Source organism: Myxine glutinosa, chromosome 6 (assembly GCF_964187855.1).
Source record: "Myxine glutinosa chromosome 6, kmMyxGlut1.1, whole genome shotgun sequence".
NCBI classification, from domain to species: domain Eukaryota; kingdom Metazoa; phylum Chordata; class Myxini; order Myxiniformes; family Myxinidae; genus Myxine; species Myxine glutinosa.
The window spans coordinates 66156882-66175463 of NC_136266.1; the positions used below are offsets into that span (position 1 = coordinate 66156882).

The 18582-nt window shown below is 45.0% G+C and overlaps 1 protein-coding gene across 7 annotated transcripts in view; it reads left to right on the forward strand.

Moving 5' to 3' along the window:
* LOC137429903 (retinoic acid receptor beta) overlaps positions 1–18582 on the forward strand; it is a 219176-nt gene that overhangs the window by 198164 nt on the left and 2430 nt on the right. For all 7 annotated transcript variants that reach the window (XM_068120260.2, XM_068120259.2, XM_078779954.1 and 4 more), the window contains 2 exons: positions 3436–3612; positions 16558–16762. In XM_068120260.2, the coding sequence (XP_067976361.2) occupies positions 3436–3612; positions 16558–16762 (382 nt within the window). The remainder of the gene's footprint in view (positions 1–3435; positions 3613–16557; positions 16763–18582) is intronic.

Below are 18582 nucleotides of genomic sequence, written 5' to 3' on the forward strand. Positions count from 1 at the left end.
TAAAGTTGCACACAGAGAAAAGATCCCTTATATAAATTCCAGCTGACTTAGGGAGTAATTAGCCTTACGCTAAGACCAGGATTATTATGAAAATGGTGTAATATTTTGTCCAAGTACTGCTTTTCACCCCTCAGCCCAAATTGGGCTAAGGGGCATTGTCACGGGCGTCGCCCGGGCGTCCGTCAACTTTTGGTTTCCGTCCATTTAAAGGAGAACGGCTTGTCCGATTAAATCCATTTTTGCAGTGTGTGTTGGGGTTGAGTCGAGAAACGTTCCTTTCGAAAATGGGCACGCTGCGATTTTCAATATGGCCGCCACGGCAGCCATCCAGGCATCCGTCAACTTTTGGTTTCCGTCAATTTCGAGCAGAACGGCCTGTCCGAATAAATCCATTTTTGCAGTGTGTGTTGGGGTTGAATAGAGGAAGGTTCTTTTCGAAAATGGGCGCGCTGTGATTTTCAATGTGGCCGCCACGGCAGCCATCTTGAAATTGGTTTCCGTCAATTTCGAGCAGAATGGCTTGTCCGATTAAATTCATTTTTGCAGTGTGTGTTGGGGTTGGGTAGAGGAAGGTTCCTTTCGAAAATGGGCACGCTGCGATTTTCAATATGGCCGCCACGGTAGCCATCTTGAAATTGGTTTCCGTCAATTTTGAGTAGAACGGCTCGTCCGATTAAATCCATGTTTGCAGTGTGTGTTGGATTTGAGTAGAGGAAGGTGCCTTTCGAAAATGGGCGCGCTGCGATTTTCAATATGGCCAACTTTATTAATGCCAATTTATATTAATGCTTTCATATTAATGCTTTTATTAATGCCAATATGGCCAATGCCTGCCATGGCAGCCATCCTGAAATTGGTTTCCGTCAATTTCGAGCAGAACAGCTTGTCCGATTAAATCCGTTTTTGCAGTGCGTGTTGGGGTTGAGTAGAGGAAGATTCATGGGCGCGCTGCGATTTTCAAAATGGCCGCCACGGCAGCCATCTTGAAATTGGTTTCCATCAATTTCAAGCAGAACAGCTTGTCCGATTAAATCCATTTTTGCAGTGTGTGTTGGGGTTGAGTAGAGAAAGGTTCCTTTCAAAAATGGGCGCACTGCGATTTTCAATATTGCCGCCACGGCAGCCATCTTGAAATTGGTTTCCACCATGCACGGGCTGAGGGGTTACTCCCGCTTTGCGGTGCTATTTATTATTATTAGCCTCGCCAGAGGAGAGGGTATTGCATTTGAGTCCATTTGTTTGTCTGTTTGTTTGTTTGTTTGTCTGTCTGTTTGTCCGCACAGAATAAATATGATTTTCTCTGCAACGCTTGGTCCGATGGACAGGAAATTTTCACCATAGGTGCAACTCCACCTGCAGAATTTTTTGATGATAATTATGACGTCATCGGTCACGTGGTTCGGCCGCCATCTTGGAAAAAACGAAAAACTTTGCACCTCTATATCTCCAATAGTCCTGAATAGAAAAAATTGAGACATGGCTCATTGTAAAGAACGCTCCATGGGGAATAAAATATGTTAATGATGATGTCATAGGTGCTTCCATTATGACATTATAATTCGACAAGTACAAAACTTCATCCAATCAAGATGAAATTTCTTGAGCACCATGTCGGCATAAACTGGTGGAGAAAAAAAATGATGACATCATCGGTCACGTGTTTCGGCCGCCATCTTGGAAAAAACGAAAAACTTTGCACCTCTATATCTCCAAAAGCGCTGAATAGAAAAAATTCAGACATGGCTCATTGTAAAGAACTCTCCATGGGGAATGAAATATGTTAATGATGATGTCATAGGTGCCTCCATTATGACGTCATAATACAACAATTACAAAACTTCATCCGATCAAGATGAAATTTCTTGAGCATTTAGGAATAAATTAGTTTAGGAAAAAATAAATAATGATGACGTCATCGGTCACGTGGTTCGGCCGCCATATTTGTTTTAACACTAAAGCCTTAAAAAAACACTGAAAATACATCCTGGCGAGGGTTTGCAATCTCTGATTGCTCTTTTTCTTGTTTCATATGCAGCCTGTGGCTGCTTGTTGCATAATTGCTGGGAGTGCTGCTGTGTCGCTGATGCAGTGCCCCTTAGCTGTTTCCAGTAAGCTGGTACTAATTTTGCTGACCTCGGACATGGGGCTCAAACCAAAGACCCTATAATATTAAGCCAACCACCCTAACCGTTAAGCCAACATGAGGCTCCTAGTCCTACTAAACGGAAGGGGTTTTGAAAGTGCCAAAAAGGTGATTTGTGTTCGATAAAATAGTTAAAATATATAATTCAATTGAATTGAAGAAAGATTTTAGAAGTTATAGAAAATATTTTTGGGACGTTTACTGCTGTTGATGCAGCATCTTATTTAACACGTTACATTATTTATTTGTGCCTATTGTTTGTGTCCTTTATGACGTCCTTAAAAACAGTAAGCTTCCTGTTTGTAATGATTTTGAATTTTTTTTTTTAGACTGTTTGTATAACGTCACTGGTACCCAGAGTATCCCAGGAATTGTCGGGAGTGACGGCACTTCCCCCAAGCTCAGTGGCTGTGTTGCTTGTCTTATCAGTATGTCGTGTGTGTGTGTGTGTGTGTGTGTGTGTGTGTGTGTGTGTGTATGTATGTATATGTGTGTGTGTGTATGTGTGTGTGTGCGTGTGTGTCAGCTCTATTACAAGCCTTAGCCCATGTATTTTAAAAAAACTTATTGAGGAAATTCCTGATTTGCAAAACAGAAATGGTATGTGGCAGGTAATAGGAGTCAGCATGGACAGGCAATAACCTGGAAGGGAAACAGAAAGAAAGATGAGAGCAGACGTGTAGCGTAGAAGTATTAACTTTGACATGAATGGTGAACAAAATGTACAATTCTGGGTATAAAGACATGCAATGTTTCATTTACCAAGATGGCCAATTGGCAGCCATTTTCTACGCTGTGGTCACGTTTGAAAAATATTTGCTTTGGTAGTGAAATTTGTACTCTCCTTGTGTTTCACAATATGGGTGTCCTGTCTTAATAACGTGAAGAGGTTGTTTGTCTTTATGCTCGAACGTGCAAGCTAAATCAAATGTAATTTGAAAGAATCGCCACCTTTGGGTCTCTGGTCACTGCTTGTTACAGGTTGAGCATTGATCTCATATGAAATACAGCGATATATTGTAGGGTTTGCCCTTTCAAGTATTCTTCAATTCATGTCTTTGGTGTTTAATGGTCTAACTGGATTGTCATTTCTACCCACCCGGGTACTGGGGCAAACAAATGTCAACGCCGGTTCAGTTGGGGACTATTCAGCAATCCCTGTTTGACGATCCCTTTGGAACTCTCGTGAACACTATTTCCTTCCTTCTACCAACCTCCGTCCACCTTGGCCTTGGCGAAACATCATTGATGCATATCGACTTGATTACGTAAACAATGGTCGTGTTTTGCAGAATTCCAGCGCAGAACATCGAGTCCAGTTGGACCTTAATCTTTGGGACAAGTTCAGTGAGCTTTCCACAAAGTGCATCGTCAAGATTGTGGAGTTTGCGAAGAGGTTACCGGGATTTACCAGCCTCACGATTGCGGACCAGATCACCCTCCTGAAGGCTGCCTGCCTCGACATCCTGGTACGTTTGGTGTGAAATTGAGCAGGAGGTTAAGTGAAGGATGGGTTGGACTACCCGAAGGATTATCCTTTGGTGAGGTCCATTGTGGATGAGTTGTTTTCTCTTCAGCTTGAACTCGTGCTTCCTTATCTCCTAATATGCTAACCTTTCTCTCTCACATCTAATGCTGGCTTCTTCCCTACGATATCAGTGTTCTCGTCCTCTTCTTTTTTTTGTAACATTTTTTCCTTTCTTCTCATTTTCATTTTCCAATTAATCTGTATCCTGCTTCAGTAATTAAAAGTTGTTCATTCATTGTTTTTCTTGATCTTGCCCATGCGGATATTAACTCCAGAACAGCCTTAAGACGAATTTTGATGGAAACTTTTGCAACTACGTGTGACCATTGCAAACTTACCCTTTTGGATAATGGTACAGGGCATTGCCCTGTAGAGATCTCCCAGATGTATACCAATCTCCGATACGCTGTAACACCATGTCGTTAATCTGACAGGCCATCCTTTCTCAAATTCCATTAAACCGCTGGTTCAAATCTGCTGTTAGGCTGGTCACTGTGATGGCCAGTTAGACGTCATAAAGTGGCGAAACAGTGATTCCAAAATGTAATTTGTTAAAGTAGTGGGAGGAATGTTACACGCCACTTCCACGGACCAAACAATCTGTGAGCATTGCAGGGAAATTGGTCTCGGCGGTGTTGAAGTCTCGAACCGCGTGCTGCCGGCAGCACAATGAGAAAGGATCGCCCAGGCAGAACGAACTGCTCTGTCTGGCAGCTTTAGGGCAGCTCTCAATTGCGATGGAATCCTGGCACCTGCACAGCCTTGTCTATCCCAGCAGATCTCACGCTGTGCGGCGAGTCGTCCCTCGAGACAGGGGATTGAGGTTTTACGGGCTGTTTCCTGGAGAGGCCTGCTAAGGCCCATCCCTCATTGGTAAAGCCTGTATCTGGAGTGTCAACTCCCATCCTAATTTGTGGTCCATGTACAGCAGTCTGGGCGCTATGTCAAAGGATTCTGTGATGTTCCTTGGCTGGTGCTACAAAGTTGTTGTTGTTGTTATTTATCCCCCCCCCCCCCCACCCCTCCAACAATTCTATTCACTGCACTTTGAGATTTCATCGGGTTTAAACCTGGAACGATCCTGAATCCTGAAAATAGGCCTACTCATCGCAATGTATGGCCGTTTTGCGCAATGTTCGTTTTGCGCAATACTACACAGATAACCAGGATCTCTTGACACATCCTCACTTTCACTATGAAAACCATATCCGATATCAGAAGAGCTGTTATTATTATATCAATGTCATTAACAACATTAAACTTCAGCTTGAATAAGCATGCCATCCCGTTTATATTCGTAAATAGTAATGTGAAGGCCACACAGGAGTACTGAGCAAAAGTACAACTTTATGTGCATAGCACCTGGTGGGATGGGAAGCCAGTGGAACAGCATTCCCGTAAAATGAAACATGAGAATGCGTGCAAAATACTGGCAGATTGCCACGGGTAATTGGACTTCGCTCCACGTGAGTTCCGGACAATAAGGGATTGTTTGGCATGGCGGCGAGAAACCAGAATACGCACATATCCTTCAATGTACAACAACAATGCAGTTTCTGAACAGCATACGGGATCTACTTTCACCAAACAAAATTAGATTTGCTCTTAACAAAAACACAGATTTTGTCAAAGATGCAATAGTTTCATCGTTAATCCAAAAGTTAATATGGCCATGGTCAATTTGGGATGACTCGGTCTACCCTTGCTTCCCAGGACAGGTCAACGTGGTGTCATCTCTAGGATGCCAACAAGGTACCCTTGGGGAGGACAGTTCACAGAGAAATCTCATTTGGGTGAGGATGGTTGTCTTGTCACCCTTTGCAGAATGATCCGATCAAGCATTGCAATTTGAATCGGAGAATTCAGAACAGGCTTCATGCCAGTGGTGTGAGATCCAAAAGATAAAACAACGCCATTGACAGCAGTGCAAGCATGAATGACTAAACAAGATCACAAATGGAGGGTGGTGAACCATTGGCACCGTGTTATTTTTCACTGACGCGTCTATGTTCCGCCTGGACTTGAAGGATGGACGTGCTAGGGTCTGGACACCAGGTGGAGAGTGATAACCTAATTATGGCATGAGGCAGCATGATTGCTTCTGGAGGAAGGAGTGAGTCAGCCTGATGGAATGAGCTGGCATTCAAGTTGGCCAGAGAAGTGATCTTATCATAATTCAGAGGAGTGCTCTTACTGTTTTCACGTACACAGATGATAGTTGTCCGTTTGCCCCAACAGCAATGTCCGTTCACACCGTGCACGTGCTGCCCACTTTGCATTTCAAGTTCATGACGTCACTCGCATGGACTGGCCCACATGATCTCTACAGATTTAATTCCAATTTGTCAAACTCTGGAGATCCTAGAGCCTCCTGTGCATGGTCACCAATATCTGCCTACAGTCAGGGGAAGTGGTCCTTGTCGTACAATGGTGCAACATCCGATGGTGAGCGATGCATCGTCAGATCTGGTTGACAGCAAGATGGCGATCAAGCTTATGTTGGGGTCAAAGATGGTCGCACACATGATTAAAACTCATTCTTGTATCACGGGTATACTTGCACCATTGACAATTTGAGACAGCCATGTTGCTTTTGCATATCGACTCAACTTAACTTCGGCTTCTGCTGCCATCATGTTTGTTTACGGAGTGTACAGATCAATGTGCTGGTATTTTTCCACCAGAATATAACCACTTGTTGAACAACAACAACAACAACAACAGGCATTTTAAGGCCATTTTCCCTGCAAGCCTTGCAGGCCCCATGACAATCTTGTCCATTTTGCCCTATTTTCTGCATCTCCCCTTGTTAACCCCCTTGCCCGCATTTCTTCTTTCACCACCTTTCGCCAAGTCTTTCTCGGTCTTCCCTGTCATCTACTTCCTTCTACATTCATTTCCATCACTCTTCTCAAACAGTCACTTTCATCCTTCCTCAACACATGACCAAACCATCTCAACCTGTTCCTCTTCACAGCATCAATCACAGGCTCTATTCCCATCATCTTTCGCAATTCATCATTTGTCTTCCTCTCTCTCTCAACGATACTCCGCACATCCACCGAACCATTCGCATTTCCACCCTTTCCAGCCTTCGTTGCTGCTCTACGTTCATTACCCATGTCTCGCTCCCATAAATCATAACACTTCTCACACATGCAGCTGGGGCAAACGGACAACTATCATCTGTGTACGTGAAAACAGTAAGAGCACTCCTCTGAATTATGATAACATCACTTCTCTGGCCAACTTGAATGCCAGCTCATTCCATCAGGCTGACTCACCTTTCCCTTCAGCTTCAACGACACTCCCCTCCTCATCAGCACGCCACTCAGTTCCCGAAACTTCTTCCATGCACATCTCACTCTAGCAACCATTGCTGAGTCTGTTCCACCTTCTCCATTCAGCATGTCTCCTAGGTAGCAAAAAAGTTTTTTTTTTTTTTTTTTTGTATACTGAATCGAGGCTCGTGAAAGAGCTGACATTTACTTCACAAACAAATCAACCAGACAAACAAAATATATAAAAAGAGGGAGCGGAAGACAAGAGAAGGGGAAGCACACAAACACTTGAGAGCACACAACATTTAAGAGCAGGGAGATGTGTGGGAGGGAGAGGGCTTGAGGGGAGGAGGCATGGGAAGGGGGGGGGGGGGTGGGAGAAGTATAAAACACAAGGACACCAAGGACTTCCAGGACAGAAGTTGGTATTTCAAAAAAGTGGAATTGGGGTGAAATTAGCGGGGATAGAAAAGATCAAGGTTTTGGATGGGGAAAGATAAGAGATGGTGGTGAACAACTATTTTAAAGACCTGGAGGGTGGAGTGGGATTGAAGACAGTGAGGGAGTTTGTTCCAGAGGTGGGAGAAAAGAGGAATGAAGGAGTGAAGGTGAGCAGAGAGTCTTGATTTTGGCAGTTTAACCATAAGAGGGTTGCAGGCAGATCTTGTGCGACCTGTAGGAATATTTGCGGGACAGAGCCCAGAGAGAGCTGGGGGGGCAAGGCCAGAGAGGAGTCGGTAGAAGACGGAAAGACCACCAACCTGCCTGCGGTGAGTGAGTGAGAGGCCCTTGGAGTTAGCTTCATCGCGGGAGATTCCAATGATTCTGAATGCTTTGGTTTCAACAGCGTGAAGACAAGCTAGGTGTGAGGCAGGAGCACCAGCCCAGAGGGGAGAGCAGTATTCCATTGAGCTGCGGATGAAAGCCTTGTATGTGGTGAGGAGCTCAGGTGTGCCAAGGAAGGACTTCGCACGACGGAGGATGCCCAGTCGGCGACTGGCTTTGGAGGCCAGATTTGAAATGTTTTTCCCAGGAAAGATCATGGCAGATAGTGAGATCCAAAAGCTTGAGTGACAGAACTTCTTGGAGAGGATTATTCAGAAAGTGGATGGGAGGGTTGTCCGGTCGGTCTTTTCGGAGAGACATCGTAAGAGTGTGAGATTTGTCAGGATTGAAAGACATGTTCCACTTGTTTGCCCAGTCTGTGATTTTGTCAAGGTCTGCAGAGAGTGAGGAAGCTGCAGACTGCCGATCTGAGGGATGAAGAATTGGAGCGACAGAGAGTAGAGTCATCAGCAAAGAGATAGAGAGGATTTTCAAGAGAGTCAGAGAGATCATTGATGAAGACCAGAAAAAGCACAGGGCCAGAACTCTGCCTTGGGGAACTCCAGCCTGAACAGGAAGAGGAGATGAGAGAAACCCATTCAGGGCCACACGTTGACTACGACTAGAGAGGAAGTACGCCAGCCATGCGTGGAGATTTCCATGGATACCAAAAGAGGAGAGTTTGGTGAGCAGAGCGGGGTGCCAGATTGTATTGAAGGCACGTGATATGTCAAGGGAGACAGCTCTAATTTCCTGTTTGGCATTGAGGACCTCCATCCATTGTTGAGAAAGCAGATGCAGCATGTCCAAAGTAGAGTGACCAGGTCTGAAACCAAATTGATGATCAGAGATCAAGCCATTGGAGAAGAGGAAAGATTTCATATCTGAAGCAATGATGGATTCCAAGACTTTGCTGATAATTCGGAGAAGGCTGATTGGTCTGTAGTTGCTGGGATCTGTTTTTGTACCTTTTTTGTGCAAAGCGGTGATGTTTGCAGATTTCCAAGCAGATGGCAGATGACCTTGAGCAAAAGAGAGGGTGAAGAGAACAGAGAGAGGGAGTGAACGAGCGGAAGAACAAGATTTTAGGACCCGTGGGCTGATGCCGTCAGGTCCAGTTGCAGAATCAGAGTCGAGGGTTGACAGAAACTTTTCCACCTTGTCAGGAGGAAAGGACACAGAGTCCAGGAGCAGCTGGGTACGACTGGGTACGGTGGGTACAGAGAGGGATGGGTTTGGGACACAAGATTTAGAGGCAAACACAGAGTTGAGGCATTCAGCTTTTTCACGTGCGGAGTCAGCCGTGTGGCCGTTTGAGGTGAGGGAGGGGATGGAGGGGGAACAAACACCAGAAACAGATTTGACCAGACGCCACCAGGATTTGGAAGAGGGAGACAGATAAGAGAGTTTTGTCCTGAGAACGGAGAGATATTGTTTCCTGGCTCTCCTGAGGGTGGACACACACTTGTTACGGGCTTTGTTAAAGGAAATGAGATTTCCTTCCGTTGGATTTGCTTTCCAGGAGACGAAAGCAAGTTGTTTCTGGGCAATAGCCTCACCACAAGATTCCGTGTACCATGGACGGGAGGAAGGGTATGACAACTGAAGACGAGATGGGATAAATCTGTGCATGAGAGAGAACAATTTACTTTGAAAGAATTCCCAGGATGAGTTGATGTCAGAGGCGGTAGAGATGGGAGACCAGTCCCGATGATTGATGGCTGCTTGAAGACCGTGCCAGTTGGCCTGAGTGAAATGCCAGACTCGTCTACGCTGAGGAGGCTCTCTGAGATGTTTTCACACCTTTCAGCTTCACGCCGTCTCCAAGATCCAACTCAACATTTCCTCCGTCTGCATCTCCCTGTGTGCACACCTTACACTTTAATGTAGCTGCCAAGTTGTTGAACGAACCATCCAAACTCTACAAGCCTCAAAACTTTTCCTGTGCATCTTTTCTCTTGATGGGAAATTACCTTTGAACATCAAGCACGATCTTGATGGTATACTTCCCAGAATGCGCCCGTTATATGCCGCTGCTCCTTGGCAATAGTTGATATTGGTTTTTTTAAATTATTTATTTGTACAAAACATTTAATCGTAACAGAGTTTATAATGAACCTGAGTGTGGATTATTTAATAACACTGAACAAGGAATGGGCAAACCTGAATCCTTTATCCAATTACGCATGACGTTGCTGTTTGATCGTTGACCTGTGGGCATCCCCCCATGCTGCGAAAGCAAACTCGTGGAAAAATTATACTGGGTGGTATACCATTGCTTTCCCAGCAGTAGTCTGGATAGGAATTAGCAATTTGGGAATTTTTCCAGGCGTGACAGTCACTCGCTTTTTGTGAAAAACACCTTGAGATCTTTAATGTCCAGCAGCAACCAACGCTGCCACACGGGTCCTCAATCTCAGGTCCACCTGATTGTCAGCAGATCCGTGATCCTACGACCCTGCCGGCAATATACCTGTGTGACAGTTTAATGTGCAGTTCTTGAGAATGGAACCCAGACAAGACGATTTAAAGGGAAATGCACTACCTCCAAGTTATCCTTCCAGTATTTATGAGATATATGGTATGATACATTTGGGATATATATATATATATATATATGTATGTATATATATATATATATATATACCTATATATATATATATATATATATATATATATATATTGTATACAGAGGGTCGAAGCTCATGGAGGAGCTAGAACACAGAACAGACCAGGACGTAACAGAATTAAAAGAACAGTGGAAAGAAGGGGAAGAGGGAAACACGCTAATAGAAAGGTCGAGGGACAAGATAGAAGGAGAAGTGGAGTAAGAAAGGTCAAGCGGAAAAGTGAGAGCAGGGAGAGGAGGACAGACAGGGTGAACAGGATGGAGATGGACACAATCTCTCTGTCTCAGAGGTGGAAGGGAAAACTGGGGAAGACCAAACATATGAAAAGGAAATTTGAAGAGGATTGTGATGGGGCAGGGGGAAACCCGATCACCTTGATATTCAGAAAAATGTTGGCTTTGGGAGGGTTAATGAGGGTATAAAAGATCATGAGTATGGATGGGGATGATCTGACATGGTGGTGAACAGCTGTCTTGAAACACTAGAGGCCGAGAGGGAAGAATGAGTTTGAAGAAACTGAAGAAGTTGGTTCCACTGACAGGAAAAATAGAGGAATGAATGAGTGGATTTCAAATTGGAATTTATGTTTTGAAAATGCACATTGTGCCAAAACAAATCCGATGCTCAAATATACCGTATATCATTTAGAAAGGGTGTGGGGTTTGTACTCATTTCAACCACAGCTACTGCCACACAAAACCTTTTTAATAATAATTTTATTGAATAATCTGCTGAAAATTTCCCCATTGTATCCGGCTCAGTATTTCGATTCATTCCGATTAGCGGTTCCCGTGATATTTCAGGCCACCGTGTGGAACCCAACAATATGTATCTCCATGCCAGAGTCGCCGTGCGTCCATGGACAACTCGTTCCTCAAGATAATTCGCTAAAAGATGGTCGTACCATCCTCCCCTGGCAGGGTCTCTCTTAAACCGTACAGTCGGCCTTCAGGAGGATGCAGACTATATGATTTATGTTAACCTGGACAAGTGGCGAAGGAGGATGTTGGTGCTTCACAGAATCACCAACAAGGATCTTTGCATTCGCGAGGCATGTTGGTGGTTCGTGAAGGCAAATGTGGACCATTCTGTCAGGTACGGTGGATGACTTCTGAATATCCCATTCATCGCGACGTAACCCATCAGATTATACAAATTGTATCAAGCAAGACTCCAGCACTTTAAAGCCTTCGCTTGTCGTTAACGTCAACCGTAAAGATAGCACGTCATGAGCCATGAGCCAAGAAGCGCGAGTTCTTTGGGGGATCTTAAGGCCAGGGCACTACCTTCAGCACCAACGACCTTGATGCTACCTTATCATCAGTCCTGCCTTCAGAAGGTGGCGCTGTGTGTGTGCATGGGGGCCATAGTCCTGCCGATCATCAGCAAACATCCTCTCATTTATCTGCGTCCAAAAGTCCATCCATTGGTTTTCCTCAGCTCAATTGCAAATCGATTATTTCAACGTTTTTTTTTTGTATGCAGAATCGAGGCTCATGGCTCTGTGGGGAAAAATGGCCTCCAAAGGTGGTTCAATCGAGGCTCATGCAAGAGCTAAAATCAATAAATTAAAATTGGCCATGATCCTATAATAACACGCTTATTCTGTTTGTTTGTTTCTCTGTTTATCTGACGATTTTCTCTTGAAACTACTCGACCCAGGACCATAAAACCCATTTCATTATAAAGGTCTTTGTTTTCGGAGTTCCAGCTGCATATTATTTTTTCCCATTACGAATTTAGTTATTTATTTATTTATTTTTTTTATTTTTATTTTTTTTTTGTGTACAAGATCGAGGCTCGTGAAAGAGCGAACATTAATCACACAAAAAGTCAAACCGACACATAAAACACAAAATAAGGGGAGCGGTAGACAAGATGGGGAGAGAGCGCGAAGGACTCAAACACAACATTTGAGAGCAGGGACATCGAGAGATCTGTGGGAGGGAGAGGGCTTGGGGGGAGGTGGGAGAGGTATAAAACATACGGACACTGCAAGGACTTCCAGGAAAGAAGATGGAATTTCTAATGACCTTAAGTTTTTGATTATTTATTTTTAGCTTACCTAACCACTATTTTTTTACCGAAGAATCTCGAGATGACGTAATCTTGTGAGATTGTGAATTAAACGTGCTTTCCATTTACTCTTAACATTGTTCCTAACAAATGAGAACAAGAATGTTATTAGCAATGGGAAGAGATTGTGAATATAACATTTTGTCATTATTTACTTTTAACATTGCTTTGAACGAACGGGAACAACGAGAACAGCACTCGATAGAGCGAATACCTCCACCAGGTATGAACAGTTTGCGTTTTGTATCCACTGCTAGGGTGGATCTGCATCGGGGCCTGAACCAAGCTCTGATCGGCTCGTTTGGGTCACCTACCCAACTCATCCACCTTGTTTTGTCATAACTCGTCCACAACGCCATGTATCGTTTTTGGCCCTAACTCTCAATGTTGAAGAATCACCTTAAAAATTATTGTATCCGGATCCAGATCTTCACCAAAATCGAATCGATTCATCCTTGTCATACACACAACCTGTCCACCAAATGTCATCTGAGTCCGCCCATAACCTTTTGAGATATCCTGCTCACAGATACAGACAAACAGACAGACAGGTGTGAAAACATCCTCTGTCCACCTTTGGTGGTGGAAGTAACAACGCAGGCATGTTTTAATCTTTCAGGTATTTGCCTTCGTGCTCCTGTCGTTTTAGACTATCATTGTTGTCTAATTCAAATAATTGGTTTAATGCTAATGTGTAAATCATTCAGCACGCTTTTTAAATTGTATTTGTCAGTGGATGAAAAAACCTGATGTCTCAAGTGGACAATAAAAGGAATGAAATGAAATGAAATGATTGTTTTCCGAATGGCCTCCTCCTGCGCCAAAGTTCCTTGTGTAATGTTGCTAAGAACAGGAAGAAAGGGGCGGGGACAACAAGGAGTTGTGCGTAGGTGTGGGAGAGGGACAGAGTTGGGAGAGAGATGTTAATATTCTGGGAGAGGGGGGGTTAAAGAGTTGGGATAGGGAGGTTGAGGCATTGGGAGGGGCGTTGGGGGGGGTGGTGGACAACTTCGGGTTTGGGAGGAGGAGTGAAATTGAGGACTTGAAGAAGAAAAGGGGGTGAGGGACAGAGTTAGAGTGGTAGGGCAGAGAGCAGACAGAGGGTTGGGAGAGGGAGAGGGAGAGGGAGGTTGAGGCTTTGGGGAGGGGGGGGCGGGTTGATAACTTGATTGGGAGTGGGGTTGAAGACATGGCATTGAGAGGTGCATTGTGGGCTTGGCATTGGTTGAGGGTGGGGGGGGGGGTGTTGCAGACTTAAGGTTTAGGGGTGGGGGAGAATTGAGGACTTGAAGAAGAAAGGAGAAGGGGGAGAACATAGAGTTGGGTGGGGGATGGAGCAGGGAATTGAGATGGGTGGATGAGGACTTGAGGTTTGGATGGGGGGTGTTAAGGAATTGAAGAAGAAAGGGGTAGGGTAGGATAGAGAGTCATGAGAGAGGGGTTGGTGGACTTGCGGTGGGAAGTTGGGGTTGGCCGGAGGGGGAATTTGAGGACTTGAAGTCAAATTGTAGATTGGACGGAATTTCCGTGGGTCCCTGCTAGTGGAAAACTATTGCCCTTTTAAATAGCAGTTTATTCGTCCTGCTCCGATGAATACGACAACTTTCATTCTTCAATCATTACCTCATTTGTCTTGGTTCTCCCACCATTTCACCCTCCTCTCCCTCCATAACCCTTTACCCCCCGACAAGCTTCGTTTTTCATTTTTCTGTATCATTTTTTATTTCCTCTCTGCCAGGAAAGGTCAGCTGTTGAAATGTCATGTTTTGATAGCAATGTGTATTCGTGAATTGGGGCATTTCTCATCAGAAAGCGTTACAACCCCTTTGGGAATGATTTTGTTCTGTACATTTGCTCTTTTTATCGTTATTTCCAAGCCCACACCGTTACTTGCTACAGCTTGTTTTTGGTATACGTGGTCGAGGCTCGTGGAAGAGATAGAACAGAATGGAAAGGAACAAAATGGAAACGGGGAAACACCGACCGCATAGTATAAGTGAGGGTGAGATCAAGCGGAGTCAGAGAAGGGAACCTGGGTTGAACAAACTGCACACGCAGCAGGGATGAAACAGAAAAGGAGCAAAGCAACCGACAACTGACAAACAAAAAGAGGTGAGGGAGAGCGGGTCATTGCACTGTTAATCTGCCGATGTGGTGCGAGGCTCTCTTCAGGCCTTGCATGTGCTTAATCCACCTCGCTTGAGCCGTTGCTGGCATTTCCGCTTGGCCAGCCGATGTCAAGAGGCCAACCCATCCCCGGGATGATGGACCCCTCACCCACCCAACCTGCGGCACGGTCACTGTGCTAACTCGACGCGCTGAAGGCCGACATGATCAGTATCCAATGTGATTCAAATGCCATTCTCTCTCTCTCTCTGTCTCTCTCTCTCTGTTTCTCTCTGTCTCTCTCTCGCTCTCTCTCTGTCTCTCTCTCTCTCTCTCTCTCGCTCTCGCTCGCTCTCTCTCTCGCGAGAGAGAGCGAGAGAGAGCTCATCTCTCTCGCTCTCTCGCTCTCCCCCTCTCTCTCGCTCGCCCCCTCTCCCTCTCTCTCTTGCTCTCCCCCTCTCCCTCTCTCTCTTGCTCTCCCCCTCTCTCTCTCTCTCTCCTACACCAGCCACACCTCCTCCTCCTCATTAAGTTCCATGTTTTCTGAAAGCTTGTTCTCTCTCGACTCGAGCTTTAGAAATGCTTTTTCCAGCACAAGGACAAACCACCCACATTTGGAAGAACAGTTTCGAGAGCCTCTCGACACATGATTGTTGTCACGAGCCTTTTCCTACCGCCCCGTTCAATGAAGTAAGGCTTGTGGGCACAATAGTTATGTTTGTAGTGTTTGCCTCAGAGCTGTCCTGCTCTAAATTCGATTTGAGGTCAGTTGGGCCTGGCTCAACCTGCCATTCTGGTGTGTGGTCAGCACGGGGCACTGCATGGGGCGGAACACTGGGCGGTCCTATTTCCAATCGCGAGCAACTGGTTTGTTGTGTAAATGCCTGGTCTAGCAAACTAGCATGGTGATGCTTGTCCAGTTGTGGTATCAATTTGTCCTCTGCATTAGGGAGGGGATGTGGTGCGAGATGTAGGTACCAGAGGAGGAGGAAGCAGAGATGATGATGACATGTGTCCTGATATCGGGTTTGGTTGGGTGCTTGAGGGGTGAGGGCTGGTGTGGAGTTCCAGTCAAACTTACTGCCACGGTTCCTCTGAAGTTCAGTCAAACAGTTTGAATGGTGATGGATCGCAGTTGTGTCGGTGAGGGAATTACCCGATAAACGGTATGCTTTGTGTGTTGAGGTTGCAAATTCAAATCATTATGGAATAAAATGTCTGGTTGGCAAGAAAAAAAATCTGAAACATGAAGCCTGTTTCAATTCCGCCTTATCTATCTATAATTCCAGTAATCTCTGTGTGTTTGTTTGTTTGTACGTTTGTACGTTTGTTTGTCTGTGACCGCTGTTTCTCGACAACCACGGGTCCGATATACTTTAAACTTGCCAGGTATATTGCTGGGGACCCGAGGATGTGCCTTTTCAAGGTTTCATATTAATCGGACAATTACTTACCGAGCTATGTCCAAAAAACGATTCAACCAATCAGAGAGCAGCGAGCTATCGCGTGTGCCGAACGTGGCGGACACACTCTGCCTCGGATGGCACATTTGAGAGCGTATTCATTTATTTCACGTTTGCAAACTATGTTGGCGCTATGTTGGCGTTAAACTATGTTTTAAAACTAATAAAAACCCCGGGGGGATTGTCACTGTACTCGCAAGCCGTTCGCCGTTCGCTTTGGCGTTGCGAATGGACCAAAACATTTCATGCACCAAACCATTTCATGTAAAGCGTTCGCCGTTCGCTTTGGCGTTGCGAATGAACCAAAACATTTCATGGACCAAACCATTTCATGTAAATAGAGGGGGGGATATAATTTTAGATATAGATATAGTACGGGCATGCCCTAGTAATGTTAAACATGGGAGGAAATGTCATTTATCTTGGAGGGAGGGGGTGAGAAAGGGTTAAACTGGTTCAGCTCCTGTTGAAGATTCCATCGTGACTTTCCTGCTCATTTCCCTAGATACTGCGAATATGTTTGCGGTACACGCCCGAGCAAGATACCATGACATTTTCGGATGGCCTCACACTGAACCGGACCCAAATGCACAACGCGGGATTTGGCCCGCTCACCGACCTGGTGTTCACCTTCGCCAGCCAACTTCTCCCGCTTGCTATGGATGATACCGAGGCTGGTCTCCTCTGTGCCATCTGCCTCATCACAGGCGGTAAGTTTTAGGAATTGTTTTGGGGTACTCTGAGGTTTTATTTCGTAAAAGTCTTTCCAACATGATTCCTCCCCTCCCCTCCACCACCCCCAACCCCCTGAAATGATGGTCGGGGCTCATAGAAGAGCTGGACAAAAGGCAAGGAGGGAAACAAGTTTTATTTTTTAAAGCATATTGGAAGTTTGACCCATGTATGACTCATAAGATTGGAAACAAGATAGGTAATTGTGAAGTGAAATGGAACAAAAATGGATTGTACTCATACCTGTGATCCACCCTCTGATTGTTCAATCAGGTTCTGCTCATTTATTTTCATACAGATGTTGAGGCCAAGTACTTGAGGGCGAAACAACAAAGTGATAGAAGGTTATACTTAGGACCAGGTGCATATTGACTGGAAGAGTCAGTGATCGTAAAGATTGTTGATAAGTTTAAGGGATGACAGTATGGTGGAATGGAGAGGTAGATGTGTATGGAAATTCCATCCTCATGAAGGTATGCTCCTTGAATGTGTGTGACATATTTGGCCAGAAGGGTAAATTCCTGAAAGGAATGATGAGGCCTAGCTGGCCTCTTTACTATGGTAATCACAACATTACCTGGTGGTTGTACCACCGCCTCCCCCCCACCCCCAGTCCCCTCAACACAGGTCGGGGGCCAAATTTTTCCCATTCTTCCCTGCTGCCAGGATTCGTCAGGGCAGCGCGGTCACGGTCAGAGTGCCAATCGGTCCCCATAGACCAGTCCTTTCCCACTTGTCTCTCCCTCTAACTCTGTCGTGGCCCTGACTTTGTGAAGGCGGCGTACACCATCCTTGATGTGGGGGATCTCTGGGTTGCTCCTGTGAGATCGATCGGCTGTCTCTGTGCTGTGGGCTTATTAAAGAGAACTGTTCGGGCTATACAACAACAACAACTATGATAATCATCTTGCATATGTGGTTTGTCCAGAACAGGACTACAACACCTACACCAGTCCATGATCAGGTGTTTTTAAGGCATTGCACCTGTAGAGATTGGTCGCAGGAGATATGAGGGTGCACAATACACCTCCAGGCCATTTCTAGGATCTTAAGGCCAACTAGGCCATTGATTTGGACAATGGGGATATTTGTAAAGTCTTTCTGGAGTAATTATTTAATGTTAGACTTGCGAGTCAAACGTCACGTTGCAGATCTCGGAATACTTTGTGAGGTCATGATCAGCTGATAAAAGAAACAGGTGCTATTTATTTTACACTGATGAGAATCAAAAAGGGTTTTCTAGGAAGGCATTTGTCTTTCTCATAATCACCTATGATGATGTCATTAAGGTATCCTCAGTGTGTAGCACCTTGGCCAGTGTAACACTCCAAGTTGGCCAGTGGTGGTTGCCAAATGCATATGCAATTATAAAAGGTTGACCAAAATTGCAAACCAAAACCTTCAGACAGGTTCTTATTGGCTATGAACAAGTATATAATTTTCAAAAAAATGTTTGTCAGCTTTTTTTTATGGGATACTTCCTGCACATGTGCTCCTCTCATCTCTGAACTGTCTAGCCTGGGTTGAATCCCCACCCAGCTATAAATCCCCACCCTGTTGTTTCACATACAGGACGAGGCATCAATGCGTGCGCCATCCATCGGATGGATCTTGAGCTGCAGGATTAATCTGCCAGCATTGATCACTGGTGGACATGAAAGACCCCACAATACCCTTCACAAAAAGTAGGCGAGTTATCGCCAGCACCCTTCGTAAATTACAATTATTCCATATCTGCACAGCAGGTAGTTTGTCGTTTGGTCTTCTTGTATGTTCCTTGACTCAGGTTACACTGCTT